This window comes from Archocentrus centrarchus, chromosome 5, assembly GCF_007364275.1.
Source record: "Archocentrus centrarchus isolate MPI-CPG fArcCen1 chromosome 5, fArcCen1, whole genome shotgun sequence".
In the NCBI taxonomy this organism is placed as follows: domain Eukaryota; kingdom Metazoa; phylum Chordata; class Actinopteri; order Cichliformes; family Cichlidae; genus Archocentrus; species Archocentrus centrarchus.
Window position 1 is genome coordinate 15,590,555 of NC_044350.1, and position 21,153 is coordinate 15,611,707.

General features: G+C 40.9%; 2 protein-coding genes across 2 annotated transcripts; both read right to left on the reverse strand.

Annotated features, from left to right (window-relative positions):
* Positions 1 to 476: 476 nt before the first annotated feature.
* mettl1 (methyltransferase 1, tRNA methylguanosine) lies at positions 477 to 9,893 on the reverse strand. The gene is made up of 6 exons (XM_030729976.1): positions 9,699 to 9,893; positions 9,231 to 9,358; positions 8,955 to 9,139; positions 5,291 to 5,404; positions 1,412 to 1,513; positions 477 to 973 (listed from the first exon to the last, which is right to left on the reverse strand). Exons 1-6 carry the CDS (start codon positions 9,776 to 9,778, stop codon positions 851 to 853), a joined length of 732 nt encoding a protein of 243 aa, XP_030585836.1. The 5' UTR covers positions 9,779 to 9,893; the 3' UTR covers positions 477 to 850.
* Positions 9,894 to 12,381: 2,488 nt separating this feature from the next.
* On the reverse strand, positions 12,382 to 19,184 carry LOC115780800 (E3 ubiquitin-protein ligase MARCH9-like). The gene is made up of 4 exons (XM_030730211.1): positions 18,843 to 19,184; positions 16,339 to 16,494; positions 14,686 to 14,878; positions 12,382 to 13,134 (listed from the first exon to the last, which is right to left on the reverse strand). The coding sequence occupies exons 1-4, from the start codon at positions 19,182 to 19,184 to the stop codon at positions 12,815 to 12,817; spliced, it is 1,011 nt and encodes a 336-aa protein (XP_030586071.1). The 3' UTR covers positions 12,382 to 12,814.
* Positions 19,185 to 21,153: the final 1,969 nt, after the last annotated feature.

The following is a 21,153-nucleotide window of genomic DNA, read 5'->3' on the forward strand; positions in this document are numbered from 1 at the left end:
AGCTTTCTGCTTCTGGATATCATGGAACATGCACTGCATTGTAATCAAATATGACATGCTTAGTAGTTAGGTACTGTATACTAACAGCCAGTCCAACAGGTCTGTGCTCTGCTTACGGTGAGTAAAGTGCTGCTATTTTATTTTAGCACCAATCAGTAGCTGTGTTGGTGTGATGCAGCCATACAGTCTACAGATACACTCGACCACCTTATCCAAGTATTGAGCCATGTTATTGTGGTTACAACTATTTTTCATATACAATCTTAGAGTGAACCTTAAAGTCCTATTTCTGTTATTGCTTACAATCCAAAGTTAGAAAAAGCTGGTGAGGGTTTTCATAGTGCTGTTATCAGCAAACTCTGCAGCACTTTGTTAGCTTTGTGGTTTAGCGCACAATATTCACCTTGTCCATTTCTTTATTATTCTAACTATAATGTTAGTAAACAAATGATGGATACAGCAACCAAGTCACTGACTACATTTTACATTTTGTTTGTATTTTCTGAAATACTGTACAGCTTTACATGAAATCCAAAACAGCACACTGACATTTGGCAAGAGAAACTGATGAACAAGAGAGGCAAAAATGAGAAAGTGTCACACAACACTTCAGACCATTTTATGATTTACTTCTCTTGTGAGAAAATAAAAACATAAATTATTTGGAAAAAAGCCCCCCCCCCCCAAAAAAAAAGAAAAGAAAAAAAATCTAATGGTGGTAAAAAGTTCCATTATTGTCCATTAATAAAAGAAAAAAAAAAAGCGATCAGCGTTCATCTGGTTGGTGAACAATCCCTCAGCAGAGCACCTAAATCTGACTGCAGAAGGCTGTTACTTCAGGCCAGACTGCTCAAGTCTCATTTGAATCCTTAATCCTTCGGAAAACTGCGAGGAAATTCTTCCCTCCATTTCTCTGCACTTTCTTTCCTTCCTCTGTGCACGTACCCAAACGACTTACGATGACATCTTCGACCTATCAAAAGAGGATGTAAGATTGAATTACATTCAAAGTACAGCAGATAAAAAAAAAATGTCATTTGTAAGAGTTTGACCCTGATCAGTAACTTTTAATATCAGTTAAATTCATTCTAACCGACAGATCAATTTCCTCACTTTTTTGAACCCTAATGGAAAATGTATGCACCTTTGAAAGAAACTGTGCAGCATTTGTGGAACTACAGTCACTTTAATTTACACCACAGAATATATTTCTGATTAGTAAAAACAACTACCTATTCTTAGAAATTAAAAAACAAGCAAACATTAAAACATAACACCTAAAAACAGAAAACTATTCCCATCTCATATCCTACTTTTTGATGATTTTTTTTTCCCCCAGGTAGCAGCTGAGCAACAAATGCTGAGGTCATGACCTGCAAACACAGCGATGAAAAGCTCCACGTGAACATACCAGTTCTTCATCAGGGACCCGTGTAAACAGTGGATGTTCAGTAAAGTGCTTCACCATCCAGAGGTGGACGTCCTCCACATCCGTGATGGTATACACCAAACCCTGACACGAGCGCACAAACACACGTAGGTTATTAACACAGTTCTAAGAAAACTTTACTTTTGACTGATATGAATCCATTTATCACTCAACAAATAAGCTCACAGCAGTGATTGGGGAAAAAAAATAAATAAATCGGTCTTCCATTTTAGGCAGCGTCAGACGTTTCAGACCTCGAGTTAAATGGTTTCATCACCTCGAGAGAGCAATTTATCTCTAAAGATAAAAATAACCTACTGCCAACACAGAGGTGAATCACCTGTGTCAAGGTAATTTACTTTGGAGATAGGACCGATAAAATTACTAGAACTTAGATTTCTTAGAAAACTTAGCAAAGGCAAAGATTTCCAAACCAGTACGTGTCAGCACGAATGTTTTTTTAATTTCCAGAAAAAGGGGGAAAAAAAAAGAAGACAAAAACAAAATAAAAGCAGGATGAAGTACACAGTTTGATCATGACAAAATTCACATTAATTGCTCCAGTTTACCTTTTTGTGTGTAGTCTAAAAGATAGTCACAACTTAAAATAAGAGCCAGGCTCATTTTTGGTTTGAAAATATATAATATATATTGCCAGAAGTATTCACTCACTCATCCAAATCATTGAACTCAGGTGTTCCAATCACTTTCATGGCCACAGGTGTCTAAAACCAAGCACCGAGGCATGCAGACTGCTTCTACAAACCTTTGTGAAAGAATGGGTCGTTCTCAGGAGCTCAGTGAACCCCAGCGTGTTACCATGATTGGATGCCACCTGTGCAACAAGTCCAGTCGAGAAATTTTCTTGCCACTAAATATTCCACAGTCAGCTTTTAGTGGTATTATAACAAAGTGGAAGCGATTGGGAACGAAAGCAACTCAGCCACAAAGTGGTAGGCCACGTAAAATCACAGAGCGGGGTCAGCAGATGCTGAGGCGCATAATGCAGAGAGGTCATCAACTTTCTGCAGAGCTCCAAACTTCACGTGGCCTTCAGATTAGCTCAAGAACAGCATGTAGAGAGCTTCACGGAATGTGTTTCTATCACCAAGTAGCTGCATTCAAGCCTTACATCACCAAGCGCAAAGCAAAGTGTCAGATGCAGAGGTGTAATGCACACCGCCACTGGACTCTAGAGCAGTGGAGATGTGTTCTCTGGAATGATGAATCACGCTTCCCCAGCTGGCAATCTAATGGACGAGTGTTGAGGATTACTTTGTTACGTCCAAGAATTCAGCTTTTTCCCCTCTCTCATGCTTTATGTTGTGCTTGACCTCTTGACCCTGCAATGCAGGCATGTGGGACCTCCCTAAAAGAGGGAGTCCTGGTTTCTGTCTTGGTGCCTCCATCTCCAACACCGATGAGACTTGTTTGCCCAAACTGCTACATATATCTTGCTGAACTGTGTTTGACCTGTATAGGATAACTGGATGGAGCTGAACAATGTAGCATGATACTCTAAAGCTTTGTATAAGTAAGGGCTGTCTCCTTTGTCTCTTTGAATTCCTCATTGCACAGCTGCGCACTCTCTACTGACCCAATTCCTTCTTGTAAGAAAACATTTTCAAAAGACAATTCCAGCAGTAGACTTATTTTTAATAAATGCACTAAAATTTCCATAACAATGAGTCGGCCCCTTAGTCCCAGTAAGAGGAACTCTTAATGCTTCAGCATACCAAGACACTTTGGACAATTTCATGCTCCCAACTTTGCAGTAACAGTTTGGGAATGGCCCCTTCCTGTTCCAACATGACTGCACACCAGTACACAAAGCAAGGTCCATAAAGACACGGATGACTGAGATTGGTGTGGAAGAACTTGACTGGCCTGCACAGAGTCCTGACCTCAACCCAACAGAAAACCTTTGGGATGAGTTAGAGTGGAGACTGCAAGCCAGGCCTTCTCATCCAACATCACTGTCTGATCTCACAAATGTGCTTCTGGAAGAATGGTCAAAAATTCCCATAAACACTCCCAAACCTTGTGGAAAGCCTTCCTAGAAGAGTTGAAGATGTTATAGCTGCAAAGGGTGGGCTGACATCATATTAAACCCTATAGATTATGAATGGGATGTCACTCAAGTTTATATGCTTGTGAAGGCAGGCGAGCAAATACTTTTTGCAATATAGTTTATCTTTTTTTAACATCATTGTAAAATCTTTGACAGACTCAGTTAACTTCCTCTTAATTTAATATGTCATCAGTACCAGTTTATTTCAAAATGTATTAATTTTGGCTGTTTTTATAGCCTGAAAAACATTGTTATATTGTTCCTTCTAATTCAAGATATTAAGAAGTTCATTTTTTCTTTGATGCTCCTTTTGTATCTGAGGAAAGGTAAGAAGGTTTTTATGTTTCAGGCTCCATCTGATTGGAATAAGTTACCTTTACATATCTGCTCCTTGTTGTTTTATGTTTATTCACACATTCCTAAAACTGTGGAAAGCCTTCCCAGGAGAGTGGAAGCTGTCATAGCTGCAAAGGGTGAGCCAACATCACATTAAATCCATATGGATTAAGAATGGGATGTCACTCAAGTTCATATGTGTGTGACGGCAGACAAATGAATACTTCTGGCAACATAGTATACTTGGCCGCCTCTGAACTCACCAGCAGTTATGGCTACAAGCCAGTGCTCAAGGCCCTCGTAGAACATGCACGCACGCGCGCGCGCACACACATGCAACGTATTATGCACACATGCGTCAATGAACATACCAGAGGAAAAAGGATAAAGCCAAATTTAGACACAAGCCTTCCATTGTTCCCCACAACCTCCATCAGAATTCACGCCTTGTTCAAGTGCCCCACTGCTGCTTTGACAGTTCTGACAGGCAGGACCTGGGTGTATTCTGATGTCAACCAGCTGCAGGCCACACCAGTTCACCCAGGCTATTTCCTGTGAATTCATGGCTTTCTGTACAATGCAATTAACTGGGAAACTAGGGAAGAAATGGCAATTTAATTTTCAGCTGGGACCCAGGATAGAGGAAAAAAAAAACCTAAAGTACACCATCTTAAATGGATATTCTGATAATAAATTCCTTTTTCACTGTCAAACAATAAAGCGGGATTCCTGGCAGTGCATTTGTGTAGCTTGTGTAGGTGTTTGGCTATGCAGAGTGAAGGATTATGGGTACACAACCCTGTTGAATTTCATAATTAGCCCCAAAACACCTGCACTGAAACCCCTCTGCCATCTAGTGTTTTTCACCAGATTCATCAGCGCACAAGTACCAAAAGGTTTCAGGACGAAACCAATAAAAAAAAAAAAAATCAGGAAACCTTACCCTATTTAAACATAACTGATCTTCCCTTCCAGTTTACTTTCATTGCACCTCTGGACCACTTTCAGTGCAGATGCTATATTTAGATAGCCTGCGCCTCTACCTGGATCTCCTCCAGCGCAACAAAGCGCTGACCCTTACATTTGATTTCCATTTTGGGGGAAGTGGCAGATCCATAGGGTTAGGTGGGTGATGAGTGTTGAGGGGAAAAGAATGTGAAAGCATGTTTCTGGGCATGCTGGGTCACATTTTTCAGTTGCCAAATTTGCTAACTCAGAATGCTTTTCACAGACCTCAAAGGATTTCTGGAGATCGAGACATAATAATAGAGCGGTGGTGCAGTGGTTAGCAGGATAACCATGGCAAGAAGGTCCTGGGTTCGAGTCCACCTTATGTGTGACCTTTCTGACGTTAAGTGTTTGCGTGGGTTTTCCAGAGAATGAATGGCATTTTTGTTTGATAAATGATGTTTGCATGACTAAAATCTTGGAACAAGAATCCCTCAAATACATACCCCTACTCTCAGTGTGTAGGCATATTCTGCCAGCAGAGTAGGACTAACGATCCTCCATTTGTGCTTGGTCTTCTTAAAGTGAGGGTCAGGGAAAAGGAAGAACATCTTTGTGAGCTGAGAGACAGAAAAAAAAATGTTAACAGTCACAGAATTAGGTACCAAAAAAAGTTAAAGTGTAAGCAGTTTTATTCAGCTAAAATCATGCATACAACACTATAAAAAGTGAGTAAAAAGGTGTCTGAATCCACTGTAGCCACACGAAGCCACAAGTGGCACCCCCATAATATGCTGCAGCTGGTTGTTAAGCACTGAGGATTGGAAAAGGTGGAATTTCCCTCCTCGATTTTTTTTTTCCATAAAGTTTCCCGTGTCTCCGTCCTTGACAAGTGTACAAGTGCAGACTCTGTTGATATTTGCCTGGCTGTTATATTAAAAAAAAAACTTCCAGTCACTTTTTATTAGTTAAAATAAATAACGTCAGGTATAGACAGAAAGTTGTGGGGATAATCACCGGGGAAGGCTGCAGCCTCGGGGGCTCCTTTGGTTTTGACTTTGGAAAAACCTCAACCCACTGAATCATTTTTGGTTTACAAAACAAACCAAAATGAGCAGAAAAATTTTTTTTCAATCCTTCAGAATACACTGTTCCAACACTTGAAACACAACACATGTGAGAAGGATTGCGGCTAGATTTTGAACAACTAGTCTGGGTGGTCTTCTCTTAATACTCTCACTTTGAAAATCTGGATGCTTTTGAGCCTATTGTGAGCAAAGGTAGACGCCTAATGTTAAAGGTGGATGCAGCTGCAGTGTTCAGCACTGGTGAAATAATAGAAGTCAAGAGTTACTAATGATTTGCGAAACCTCAAAGTAAAAATCAACCCTAATCTTAAAAAGCTCTGTGAAGTTGCTCTTAGTATTGTGCAAAGTCCCGACTCATTCCAACTTGTCTTATTATTTTAAATGACCTGAAATTGCATACTAAAATATAAATACATTAAATAAATGTATGCATTTCTATATGAAACACCTTCATGATTTGTGCTCCATAAATGTGTCACTATTACAGCAGTTTTTTTTTTTAAGTTGATACCCACACGGAGCATTTGAGGTGAATGCTTTTTTTTTTTTTTTTTTATGCAGGATACCTGAATGAACCCTGGTACACTAAGCCCACTGTGCAGTCTAATGCGGGTTGCAACAAGTCACAGAGCACTGCAGCTAATTGGGACGGATAAATGCCGTCTCGCGCTGCTCTACGCTGAGCTGATGTGATGTCAGTCAATGATCCCATTGTTGTGAAATCCCTGGATTTATTGAGCAAATTGTATAAATTAATTCAGTCCATATGTTAAACATGTGCATATTCTTATTAGCCTGGCAATTCTAGGACAGACTGTCAGCTTCAACTGAATGTTTTTAAAGCCCACAGTGGATGAATTATTAAATTCTTCTGTATGTGCTCTAACTTAATAACATGCACATAGTTATTTCATATTATGCAGGTATATTTTATATATACACGTGTGTGTGTGTGTGTGTCCTCTGGTTTTATCTGGACAAGTACATGTTTTTCCTCTATTCATGAAATTTCTTGGCCACAAAAAATTATGCAGCAGTCATATTCTTTAGGTTTTATACAGAGTTGCGGGTGCTAAAATAAGCACGCAAGTATGTAACCACAACAGAACGATACTGGATTTCTGAAGCTAAGATACTAATTTTTAGGGAGCAAAGTATTTCCAATTTTTATATGCAAATTGGTAACTGGACTGGAACTTAAAGTTAGAGCCATAATTTGTTGGACATTTTTGTAGTTTTGCTTCTGTACACCACCACAGGGGATTTTAAATTAAGCAATCAATATGCGATTGAAGTGCAGACTTTCAGCTTTAATTCAGCGGGTTTTAAAAAAGTATCTTATTTACTGTTTAGGGATTACAGCCATTTATGTACACACAAACTCAAAAATAATTGGACAACTGACAGACCAGCAGTTTCGTGGCTAAGTGAGGACTGCTTCCTTGTTACTTTGTGACAAATGAAGCAGACAGAATATATGAAGCTGACTCAAAGTGTTGAATTTGCATTTTAAATATGAGGCCCGAAGAGATGTCAGTGCAAATCACTGGGCTGAAAAACCATAATAAACCAGTGCAAACCAATGGTCACACTCAAGAACAAGAAGGTCAGGTTAGACTTTGCCAGAAAAGAGCCTCCACATTATGTGAAAAAACATCTTTGAACAGATGAAAACAAGATGAAATTGTACCAGAATGATGAGAAAAGTATGGAGGAGAAGAGAAACAGCTCATGATCTTAAAGCAGGGATCCTCAAATCCAGACCTCGAGGTCCGGTGTCCTGCAGGTTTTAGATGTGTCCCTGATCCAACACACCTGAGTCAAATGACTGAATTACCTCCTCAGTATGCAGTCAAGTTCTCCAGAGTCCTGCTAATGACTTCTATATTTGACTCATTATCTGTCAAACATATGGAGGTAGCGTTATGGTAAGGGCATGTACAGCTGCGAGTTTACTGATTATGTGACTGCTGATAGAAGTACCAGGATGATTTATGAAGTGTACAGGGCTCTACTCTCTGCTCAAATTCAGCTAAATTTTGCAAAACTGATCAGACAGCTCTTCATAGTGCAAATGGATAAATACCCACAGCAAATGGCAAAAGCAACTCAAGAGTTTCTCAGGGCAAAGAAATGGGATATTATTCAATGACCAAGTCAGTCACCTGATCTGAACCCAAAAGAGCAGCTTTTCAGTTACTGAAGACAAAACTGAATGCAGAGACCCACACAAACAAGCAGCAACTGAAGGCGGCTGCAGTAAAGGTCAGACCGAGCAGGCAGGAAACACAGCATTTGATGTCCATGAGTTCTACACTTGAAAAATTCCTGTTTGGTCATGTTAGTTTGTCCAATTAATTTTGAACCTCTGAAAATGGGGATGATGCATATAAATGTGTGTAATTCCTAAACAGTTAATGCAAACATTTGGTTAAACCCTTTGAATTGAAGCTAAAAGTCTGCACTTCAATCACATATTGATAGTTTCAGTTAACTGTGATAACTACCCATCAAGCGTGTGCTCTAAATTAATGCCGCACTAGTGAATTGTAGGGCATCAGTGTGAGCCAGCATTATTCTGATGTCTTTTGCCTAGATCTGTTTTTAAAATAAAAAAATTAGGTAATAGTGGGAAGAAAAAAGGGCATCAGAAATAAATTCAGCTACTTTGAAGATGGCAGCTTGATGCTGTTGGTCTATTTGAGTATTTGTTAATGGTTTGTTAATTAATTTGTCAATTCAGCAGACTTTTACCATTTTGCTTTATGCTTGATTGAAGGCAGCCTGAGCCAACTTTGACAGTTTAAGAGTTCTAATACAAATTCAAACAAAAAGCTCAATAAAACCAGCTCAACAATGTTCCCTTGTTAATTTATTAACTCACGCTGCATTCTTATAATACCCTCATACTTTTGATTAAGCCATTTTATTTGGGTAAGAGACTGAGAACATTTTTTCAGAGGGATTAAGCTGGATCATTTTTTGAGAGCTCAAAGCAAAATATTTCTGGAGGAATTAGTGAGTGAGCTGTGCCAAGAAAACGCCTTCGCCCGGTCCATTCATTAAGCAGCAGCAAACCCACCTGTCCTTTGAAAAAGAAGTTGGGCAGGTACTTCATGGCATTGCTGCGAATGCAGGCGATGTTCTGGTAGCTCCCCGGGTTCGAGGCGCGCAGCGCCCGGATACGATCCTGAACATAATCTGACACTTTCACCCGGATCTCCAAACCCAGCATGAGCTTATCTGGGAAAAGTGGAGATAACTCCACTGGAGTGCAGACAAAATAAAGACACAAACTGTAGATTAAGGAGCAATAAAAACCTGAATGTGGTCTTTATACACAGTCTGCATGTGCTACCTAAAAGCCCGCCGTATCCACATCCAATGTCAGCAAACTCAACTCGAGGGGGATCCTTCTCACTCGGGTTGCCAGTGAAGAAGTCTGGATACAGACTGGACCAGTCCATTTCCTTAGGGGACACAGGGCTGAGGAGGAGGAGAAAGTGCATCACTGTAAACAAGTTTCAGTTACATCATCTTCTGCAAAAGAAAGAGCCCTTTTAAAACTGCCCTGATGTTTGATCTATGAGACAAAACATCACACATATCTGGAAGGAGACGGTGCTGCTGAACGTCTAAATGTAAAGTTTCAGTGCAGTGAGGAGCCACACTGTACTATCTCAGACTAAAACCCAAACCGTTTTTCTTGGCTCAGCAGCAATCAGCTGTTTCCTTTAATTTCGTCCCAACACAAACTTTTAGAAATGCACAGATCAGACTGACAGAGTCAAACGTGCGGCGTGTCAGACGCATGGAGCTCACTCACTAATCAAACGTGTGGTATGCCATCGGGTTTGAATGGGCTCGCTGTCTGTAGTAGCGCTTCTGCGGCATGGACGAAGTCATGATGGATCAAACAACTTTTCCTCCCGACGATTTTCAGAATTTTCAACCGGTCGTTGCGAACCATCTGCGGTTACCCACACACTAACGTTTGTTTCTTACTCCGTTTGTGAGTCGCGGGGTTTTGTCGTCATCTCCAAGCGTCAGCTCAGGGTTGCCAGGTTTGTTGAAGGTGGCTGAAAAAAAATTTGCTGTAACATTGCATTTTCTTTGTGTGTTTCGAGCTGGTTTGTAGGTTCCAAGTGATGTATGTTGTTGTTGCTGAAAAGCTACAAAGAAAATGTAAACAGATTTTACCAGCAGAAGGATACACATAAATATAAAAAAAAAAATGCAATTCCCCCTTTAAAAAATAATAGTATAAAATAAAATGCTAAATTATAAGTTCTGTTTCTTTTCTTGAACATGCTAAATGTAATTAACTATTTACTACCATAATGCAGTGTAATCTATACCCCATTTCCCTATAAAGGCTGTGATTAAAAAAATAATCGCCCTCTCTCACTCTGGGGGTTATGTGTGGGTCCTCTGTGGGTCTGGGAGTTTGAGGGTTCTGTGCATTGTCTTTGCTCTTCCTAAGACTGCACTACTCTGGACAGAGACCTCTGATGTTATGCCTGGAATCTGTTAGAGCCACTTTTCTAGTGTTGGGGTTACGGTTCCTAAAGCTCCTACTGGACCACTTTGGGCTTTCCCTTCCACATCTGCTCCTGTTGTTCCTTCATGCCCTTGTACTTCTCTGTTTTTTGTGCTTCTTCTTCCTGATGTTGCTGTCCATTCGGATTGCTACATCTATCACAACTACAGTTTTCTGGCCTTTGTCAGCCACCACTATGTCTGGTTGGTTGGTCAGCAGCTGTTCGTCTGTCTAGAACTTGAAGTCCCACAGGACCTTATCTCTGTTGTTCTCACCCACCTTTGGTGATGTCTCGCATCTGGACTTGGGGACCTCTAGTCCATATGCAGCACGGATGTTCACGTAGAGTACACTCTCTCAGCCACTTGGTTGTGCCTCTCAGTGTACCCTGTCCCAGCTTGCATCGTACATTCTGCTACAATGTGTTGGATAGTCTCTGGGGCACCTTTGCACAGTCTGCAACCTGGGTCCTGTCAGCTGTGGTAGACTTGTCCATCTATGGATCATGTGCTTAAGGCCTGTTTCTGTGCTGCCATGACCGGAGCCTCTGTGTTGTTCTTTAAGCTGGTCTTTTCTAGCCACTATTAGGATTTCTATCTGTCAATGCTACATCCCATGCAGGGGCTTGGTCATTCATGATAGTTCCTCCTCCTGTTACTCATTGCTGTCTGTCTTCGGCTGCCTGAGGCATTCTTTGATCAGCTCATCTTGGAAGATCATCTTCCTGATGTATTCGTGGATGCTTTGTTTTTAATCCTGGACTGTGGCTCTGACACTCATCAATCCTCACCCTCTTTTTGTTGCTCGTAGCGCTTCACTGTGATGGACTTTAGGTGGTGACTTCCATGCATTGTGAGGAGTTTTTGTGTGTTGACATCAGTGGCATCTATCTCTTCCTGTGGCCACCTTATTATTCCAGCCGGGTATTGGTACTGATAGGGCCTATGTATTGATGGATTAGATCTTATTCCTATCATTTACATGGCTTCTCAGCACCTGTCTTACCTTCTGGAGGTAACTGTCTGTGACTGACTTTTGTGTATCTTTATCGTGGTGTCCTCTGGCCCGTGGGATATCCAGGTACTTGTTGCTGTCCTGTACATCTGCTATTCTCCCTTCTGGTAGCTCCACTGCTTCAGTCCATCACCATCGTTCTCTTTGCAACCATTCGGCCACCTTCATCCAGTCTGAATGACATCCTGATATCCTCGCTGTAGATCCTGGTGAGGTGGATCAGTGTGTCAATGTCTCGCTCGCTCCTGGCATACAGCTTGATGTCATCCATGTGCAGGAGGTAGCTGATGGTCACTTCACTCCTGAATCTATCTGTAAATATATATTCATATCTGCTCTCAGTAAGGAGCTGGCTTAGGGGTTGAGGCCTGTGTAGAACAGCAGTGGGAACAGTGCATCATCTTGGTATATTCCACACTTGAGGGTAGCTCGTACAACTGCCTTGGAATTGGCCTCCAGTGTTGTATTCACACACAGTCCTGCTGAGTTCCTAGTGAATGTTATTAGTGGACTATTAGCCTTGCACAGTGCCAAGCACTCCAGTGTCCAGATTTGGGGCACTGAGTTGTAGGCTTTCTTGTAGTCAATCCAGGTGGTGCACATGGTCGGCCTACCTGGTCTTAGAGTCCTGGTGTACTGCTCTATCAACCAGGAGCTGGTGCTTCGGCCCTCTGGTGTTATTTCCAATGCCTTTCTGAGCTGTGCTCAAGTATTGACTCATGTGCCTAACCAGCTTGGGTTTGCATATTTTTTTATATTTGGATTTTTACTGATAACTGAGGATTGCCTAAAATAAGACAAGAGAATAAGACACAGAACACGTTTTATACAGTCTTAACACATCCTAACATTTTATTGGGCATTTATTTTGACTTATCCGTCAGTTCAACTTAAACAACACAAGTTAATCAGGTCATGGCAAACCCTCAGAAATACACAGGAACATTAGAAAGGGAATTGCTACAGTGGTCATACATAGTAGAACAATCATTATCACCATCAAATTCTCCCTTATGGTGTCAAATCCAAGCCAAACATAACAACAGCAACTTTTTTTTTTCTTCTAAGCAAAACAAACTTTTTGGGTTACATTTTAAAACATTAGTCATAGTGGTAAAAATGGTTACTTGCTTTAAGAAAGAAGCTTGTTCTTTTCAAAATCTTTTTTTTTTTCTCTCAGTTCACAGTCTTCATGTTTAAAGACTCAAATAAAAACTTCAAGTTTCTCACAAAATAAGTAAAACTCATTCTTAACTCTAGAAGAATCTGAGAAGAAAATATGAAACTGGAAGTTCACGGCAGTGTTCATATGGCAGATCAGGATTCTATTAATTTAATCCCAAAAATCATTTTTCTCTTCTTTAAACATTGTAGCACTTTAGTCAGCTTCATACAGTGGTCACTCTCATGACCACCTCATGGTTGCTGTTGTGCAAGTTGTTGGGTCTTAGCTGGCTGAGGAAATGTAAAACAGTGTAGCCACAGTGGTGGTTGAGAATAGTCCTGACATGGCGGCTCGCCCTCCGGCTGCTGTCTGTGTCAGTGTGAGAAGAGTCCCTCTCTACTCGAGCAGCGCTTTTGCTGCCGGAACTGATGGGGTCCCCTAAGTCCTTTGCTTTGTCATAATTCAGCACTTTCCACTTCTGGTTCACGGCCTGCCAGCGCTTAAAGATCCGGTACACTGATGATCCTTCGTGGATTATAAGGCCTGGGGTGTGAAGATCAAAGGCAAGAAAAGAAATCGTTACTGTAGGTATTTAAAGATGTAAAAATAAGTGTGCTGTCTCTGTAGTTGAGTGCAAAGCAGAACATGGTGTACAATGTGTGCTACAATTTCCAGGTTAAATGACATATCTACGTAAATCGTGTGAAACGTGTGGAGCAGGCTTTGAAGTATTCATGCTCTCATTTGGTCGGCATGTTAAAAGTGTTACCGTATCGGTAGTGCCATGTATATAAACTAGAGTCTGAAATATTTATCAGTGAGCCGATATTACCGGCCAGTATTAGCCATTTGCTGACCTATCAGTTTATAAAAACCATTAAATGAAAATTTAAAAAGTAAAGAAGAGACAGGAGAAACACTCAACAATGTTAGGTGTGTTGATGTTTAGTTTATCCGCCAAATGGCCCTCTGCAACTTCCCTGTTCGGAACATGTGTTTGGAGTGCCACAAACAACAATCAGCTGATTTAGAGTAAATAAACTACACATAACAAATGTTTGAGAACTCTGCTTATGGTTTGTGCACCTGAATGGAAAAAAAAACAGCCAATATATCAGAATAGTTTACATCACCAAATATCAGTATCGGTATCTGTCTTAAAAATCCTATATCGGTCAGGCTCTAATATAAACCCCACTGTAATACATAGGCAGGGCACTCAGTGAACAAGCTGCCATAGGTGTAACACCTGAGTAGCAGAACAGAGTTTTCATCAGACCATTGTCTGAGTTAAAAAAAGGGTTTTCAGGGAAACTCTTTCAGGTTTCTCCAGTGTGAAATCCGAGTGTTAACTTCATCCTCTTTGTGCTCCAGATTCGCTTCGTCTGCCTGCAGGCGCCTGATCCTCTTTGGTCTGCCAGCCCTCCATCACACCTTCATTCTATCCGGCCAAAAGCATTCAGGGACACACTCTCCTGGAATTCAGATCTAAAAACATGAAACTTACTTTTTTGGTAATAAGACTTGAAAACTTAACTGAAACCAATCCTAATATTGAGGAGATGTGGTCGTAAAATATGATTTACTAATAAGAAAATAAGAAATCATAGTTAGGACAGGCTACTGTAACTGGAACCAGGCTAATACTATTTAGTTTGATTTATAGGGATTATCTGAGTTTTCTGGCAAAAAAAAAAAAATCATTTACGTACTTTGGAAATAAATGATTCTTTATGTATAATCGTGTGTTTTGAGAATGTTTGATACAATTTTCACATATTGAACAATAAGAAGAGCAAGTTTTTTGGTTTAAATAATTCCTTGGACTGCGCTTAACGCGGTTTTAGTAGTTTTAGTAATCTCCTTTGTTGTTTTCTTCACTTGATGCAGATATTGAACAATAAGAAGAGCAAGGACCCTGATCCCAACATCCTCAGTATGGGATTAGATAAAGTCATTACATAAGAATTGTAGTAAGTTTTCTTTGAAACCTATATTATACCTGTAAAATAAAAAGTCACTGCCAGATTATGCAAAAATAACAAGAGAAATAAGAAATAAGAGAATGCAGAAGCCATGGTATTTTTGTCTTACCTATACAGACTATGTCCATGAAGCCGTACATGCCGTAGCATATCTGGAAGAGAAGGTCCTGCCGCTGCCATTTGGCTGAGGGGCTGAGAGAGGACCACACCAACCAGGAAATACTCGCGATGAGGAACAGAGAGCCGAGGATAATGGCTGCAATCTGCACTTTCTCAATCACAGTCAGAGAGATGGCCTGCCACTGGATACAGACACAAAAATGAGTGAAATGGTAATTCAGGTAAAAGCTGCAAACTGCTTCTTGATTATGTGAGATAATAGCACAGAGTCTGAATTGTCGCCAAACATCTAAAGAGGCCCCGTTTTGTGTCAGCACATATTTCCCAGATGGTTTCTGGGATTTTCGGGGCATAATCACCGAATCTCCCAGGCAATAACAGTGATTGTGTTTTGCAGGTTTGAAAGTGGATTTCAGGATGATCTGATCTCCATAATGAAACTTCTCTGTCTTACATTTCTGAAAGAGAATACATTACAGAAAAAAAAAAGTCTTAAAATCCTCATTTTTAATCCTTTCTCTTTTTTTTTTTTGTCCTGACACTTTTTTGTAAAAGAAAACTCAACATTTTTCAAAACTGGAAACATGACTAATCCAGATTCTGACTGCAGACCTCTCCTGACACATTATAACTATGGTATTATATCATTCATTAAGAAAATTACAACCTTTCTGAGCTTCCTTTGGCCAGTGATCTAAATCCACGGCATATTCTCCAACATAACATATCACATCTCACACATACACAGAAAAGAGATAGGTCGAATATATTCTGTCATTTCCTTCCCCTGGAGCCCAAGCAGCCGAGGCAGATGGCTGCCCCTCCCTTACCTCGGTCCTGCTGGAGGTTGCGTCCTGATAAAAATTAGATCTTACTTTCCACTACTGCCAAGTGCTTCCTCAAAGGATATCATCAGATTATTGGTGATTTCTTTCTAATACTGTAGCGTCTTCATCTTATATTATAAAGCTCCTTGAGATGACTGTTGCTGTTAACTGGTGCTATATAAACAAAACTGAGCTGCATTGAATTTAATATTTTTTTAGATGACTGATGGCAAATGAAAGGCTGATGCACTGATGTTAGTGATGCAGACTGCAGATATCATGCAGACAGAGGGGTAACTGAAGGACAAATATCTGATCGTGTCTGTTTTCCAGCATTAAGATGCTGAAATCACTTTGGCTCTTTCAAATGTGTAGTGCCTCATTACATCGTTCTTGGCGTCCTCCTGCAAGCCCTCAATCCTCACAGTGTTCTTCACCATTTGTTCACAGTAACACTAAAAATAGTTTTGTGAAAAGTATGCAAAGCTACCGCGCTTCATGTTGGGAATCAGTGCAAGCTTGCTGAACAGCATGAGTCCAAAATGACTGGGAGCCTGACGGGATGGTGATGTGAATACTTCATGGCCTCTACTGAGTGCCAGTAAAGTGACTCTTAGATTACAGTGACCCCTAATGTGATTATCATGCTCCTCTGCCAGTCTGTCACTCAAATCTGGCAAAGTAAACTTTATTGATTGCTTTCAGGCATAAAGCCATCAAGGAGGTTAAGAGGCAAGCATTTAAATCCCATAGGAAGGTTTTCCACAGTGAAAATTAAACACAGTAAGGGTAGAACAAAAGCACACTGACTGTACCTGCAGTGGGTTTTTGGTGCTAATGGCCACGACCTGGTACTTAAAGTAGCAGAGCTCACAGCTCCAGGAGCCTCTCTCACTGATCCAGCGGATAAGGCAGGACTGGTGGGTACAGCGCACTGAGCCATCGCAGCGACAAGGGCTCAGCAACTCCCCCTGCAGGACAAAAACAGTGAGTGCATGAAGTGCACATCTACAGAGCCTGCTGTAGGTTAAAACTCTCACTGAAGATTAGATTGACAAAGGTGACAGTAAAAATAAAAATAAAGTTCTCTGTTGTTGAGTTTGAATTCTCCAGCCTTGATGATGCTCCTGGGCTGCTGAAGACATTTGAGGGTGTCTTTGGGTCATAGAGGTGTTTGGAGCAAGTTCCAACAGATATAATTGTTCACTGTGTCTGGTTAGCAAGAACGAAGGTGGTAAATATTTGAGACTGTGTTATGCTAGTGTGTTTCATAGGGTATGTGTGATTTAGTTACAATTACTCTAAATTAAATCAAAGACTGGAATCGCACTCCCTCACAGACGGCTGCAGACACCACAGATGAATAGTTATTCTATATTACTTCCAAGTCTGCTTACAGGAAGAGTACACAGTAGGTGTCTGTAGTGTAGTGGCTGTGCTCGCTCGATCATGTAGTCACAACAAATTGGAGGGTGCATGGACGTCCACTGACATCTACATCTGCTGACCCGTGGATGCAGAAAGCGTAAAGATACATACAGCTGTGTTCTGCTTTAATATGGAAATAAAAACTAATTACACTTTCCATGTTTCCGCCTTTCACTGATATGCATAAAGCACTGCCTGTACATGTAACCTCATAGTGTTGTGTTATCTCTATCAGTAGTGAACAGGATCCTGGAACTCCAGCCTCTCTTTTAGGAAGAGTTTAGAGTCTGTTGACTCTTCCTCCTCTATCTGACAGCTTGCAGTGCTTCTTAACTTGGCAAGCTTTCCTGGCAATTCATACTATTCTGAACATTGTTTGGCTTTTTGACTCTGCTGCTATGCTACTGATGCTTTGCTACTCTCTTTGTATTGAACTAATCAACAGTAATTAAGTTTAAAAAACAAAACAATAAAAAAACAAAAACTTTTTGAAGAAATCTGAGGAAGGTTGCTGGTTTGAACCTCGGCTCCTCCACCCTGCATGTTGAAGTACCCTTGGGAAATACACTTAATCTTCAAGGGCCCGGCACATCAATTGGAGTGTGAGTGTGCACATGACAGGCAAAAATGTTTAAAGGCAAAGAATAAAATGATAAAAATATATGTGTATGAATGAGTGAAAGTGAATGTGTCTGTCTGTGGTACGTGTGACTGGAAGTTGTGCTTAATTACTTATTCCTGTGACCTTATTTGGATTTATGGAGGGGAGCCAAAAACTTTACTAAGCCCTCCAGCAGAGTTTGTCTGTAGGAGACACTTTCACTGTACTTTGACCTTCCTGTGATCAAAAGACACGATCATAGGTTTGATCCCTTCATTAATGGTTCCTGCTACAGAGTCAGAGTTATTAAACAGATACTGCCTCAGTCATTCAAAACCCTTAGAGTAATAATTACTATAAACAGGCAGCTTTTTATGTGTTTATTTTCACATCCAGGGATCATTCTTGAAACCTTTCTTTATTGCTTTTTTGCTTTTTTAAACAGTCTAATTTTGTGCATCAGATGCTGAATCTATTACTGTGAGGACTTCACTACTTCACATAGTACACATAAAGCTCCTCCCACTTCTCTCCAGACTATTCTTAACTGATGCCCTTTGTCTGCCTGCTGCTATTTTCAGATCACTGTTGATAGATTGTTCCCCTATTTTAGTCTTACTCACTCTGATTTTTTTGTTTCAGAGTAGACTTGACGCACTCTTTCAGATATTTAAAACAAGTTGATAGTGATCTGTAATAACTGATATGTTCACCATGTGTTTCCATGAAAGGAATCTTTACTGATTTTACACACAAAGGTTTGCTTACAGGTCTTGGTCAGCGCTTTTGCATTTGTAAAAAAAAAGGATGTCCTTCCTGACACAACCCTTCTGTTTATCCATATTTGAGACAAATGTATTAACCCTTTCACCTGCTTTCAGTTTTGACACTTCTATCTGCCTCTAGGACAGCACACAAGATCCTTAAGTGGAAAAGTGGAAGTGGAAGTGCTTGAGTACACTAGGCTGAATGCAGATCAGCTGATGGTAAACTTTAAAGATCTGGCAATAACTCCTTTACTACAATGAGTATATTTGTCAAACATTCTCCTTTAGATGTTTTCCTACAGTTCAGGTTTTTAATTCTGTTGCATTTCCAAACACCCAGAGGAAAAGTGAACTTGGCTAGGTAACTTCTCTCAAGACACTTCTGTTATGTGAGCACATGTGATCTAAAGGGAGCACCTGTCCTGCTGAAGAACCCGTGAGCAAACTACTACAGGCTCCAGTGGTGTTTCGTCCTCCCTGAAAGCACAAAAAACACATCAAGACCTTTATTTTCTAACTTTACCTTCTCGGGCCCCTGGAAGCAGATTCGGCACTGGGGTGATCGCGTCCCGCTCTCTGAGAGACTCGGGAGCGAAGCAGCATCCATGCTTCCTCCTCCCTGAGATTTGGCACCTTCTTTATCCTCAAACGCAAGGCTGCGTGGCCGGAGGTCAGAGCCATAATACTCCTCCTCGTCGTCCCTCTGAGAGCAGCTCACCTGGGGCCAACCGCAGCCTCCTATAGCAAGCCCTCTCAGCGTGGTCTGCGTGTTCGGGTCACCGTCGGTTCTCCTGCTTGATCCGGAGCGCATCAGTAGCAACACTTTGAGTTCATTAAAAAACATCCGGATGCGATACTTAAACATTCTTCAGCAGCTTTACTACACAGCCACAAACAAAACAGCCTTCAGCTCCATTGTCACAGTCTCTTCTTCATTATTATTATTATTATTAATATTATTATTATTATTATTATTATTGAGGTATTGAATTGATTCAAGTAGACAGTTCAAATCTTAATAAAGAAAATTCAGATCTGAATTGAGAAAGCATGCGAAAAAACATGATAGGCTATTAGATCAGCCCATAGCTCTTTGCATATCCTGTTGTTATAGCATGTGCACCGCAATCCAGCCAATAGGGAAGGATTATTTTTCATGGATAGAGGCGTTTTCTGTCGGGATTCAATGGAGGCTGAGAGCCCCGAACTGAGAGGCACAAACATTAAAGTCAGGGTAGTCCAGCAGCATCCTCTTACACATCTCCATCCCGCTCGCTTGCTGATGTCGTGAGGTTCAAACGGGTCATGTCGGTGCTGTAAATCACTAGGAGCTGTCCAAGGTTTCCCCACAAAATGTTTTCTTCGGAGGAGCAGCAAGGGTGGGGGTGGGGGGGTATTGAATCCTATTAACAAATAAGTCTAATCCGATTTTTATTTGAGTTACCTACAGAGGGGATGGGATTACACAAGGTGACAAACGCGCATCCTTTGTTGTCTCGCAGTGGCATCCATCACTTCGCCACTCTTTCCTCCTGTTCGCTTCAGTCCTTTTTTTCCCCTCTCTGCTGTTACATCAAGAGGGTTTCGTCCCGCACCTTCTCCCCTTAAGGAGGTCCGACAGCCAGATTATGAAGTTACAACCCAGCGGTGTTGAATCTCAGTGATGGAAGTGAAGAAAAAAAATCTGATTTAAAAAAAGAAAGGAGAAGAAGAAAGAAAACATCTCACAGCAACTTCTAATGCCACTTCTTTTCCCAACCATCTCTGCGCCACAAATCAGGAAGAGCGAAAGGATGCCAGATAAGGATTCCTGCTAACACAAAAAGAGCCGACAGCAGACCGCAGCTGTCCCTTACGGGCTGCTAAAAACAACTGTACATCCTCCTCCTCTCATCTTTAGCAAATCATATCAAGGCCCCGGGGAATAGGTGAGACAATAAAGTGCCACTTCACATGATAGACTGTAGTGAGGTGGCTGGATCGGGTATCTCCTTCATCATTATCCCGAGAATGCTGAAACTTGATTTTTTTTTTTTTTCGGAGGTTTGCATGCACGTCAGCTCAAAAAACAAACTTCTTCAGCTGTATAGTTTTCTATGAAAACACCCTCGCTTCCTGCAGCTAAGAAGAAACGATCTCCATCGATTGTTGGTGGTGTAGCTGCTGACTGTGGCTGCTGTCCAAGGTGCTGATATTCGTGTGACGTTAAAGCCACGTGCTGTTATTCATCTACTGGTTGAGAAACGAAGCAACTATTGCAATAAACCCGCGAGTGAGTGTGTAGGTGTGTGTTTGTAAGCTGTTCTGGTATTACTCATGTTGTGGGCACCTTAACCTACTCAAACAGTCAATTTATAGGGACCTGCCTTTCTTTTGGGGTACAAAAAAACCAAAGTCCCCTCATTCATTGAAATTGCTGATTTGCATGGGGAAGGCATGGTATGGGTTACTGCGAGGTTAGGCAAATAATAGGTATGGTTAAGGTTCAAATAAGCTTTCAGAAAATGTATGTTAGTCATTGTAATGTCCCCAGAAATCATGGAAACAGAACAGTTTGTGTGTGTGTGTGTCTAACAAAAAAGAACAAAAGCTCTCCAGGGTTGAAACAGTAGAAAGTGAGAGTATAAAATGATTCAACAGATCCAGCATTCACAGGAACATAACAACACAGCACAGCACAGATAACTGTTTCAGATGAGACTGCCTACAGTTTATTATTAGATAAACATGCTTCTGTTTTGCCATTACAAAAAGCATTATTTGCTGATTTATAACTTTTTGAATAAAAGGTCTAGAGATAAGCATTATACGCGTATGTTGTCTCCAGAAAATCA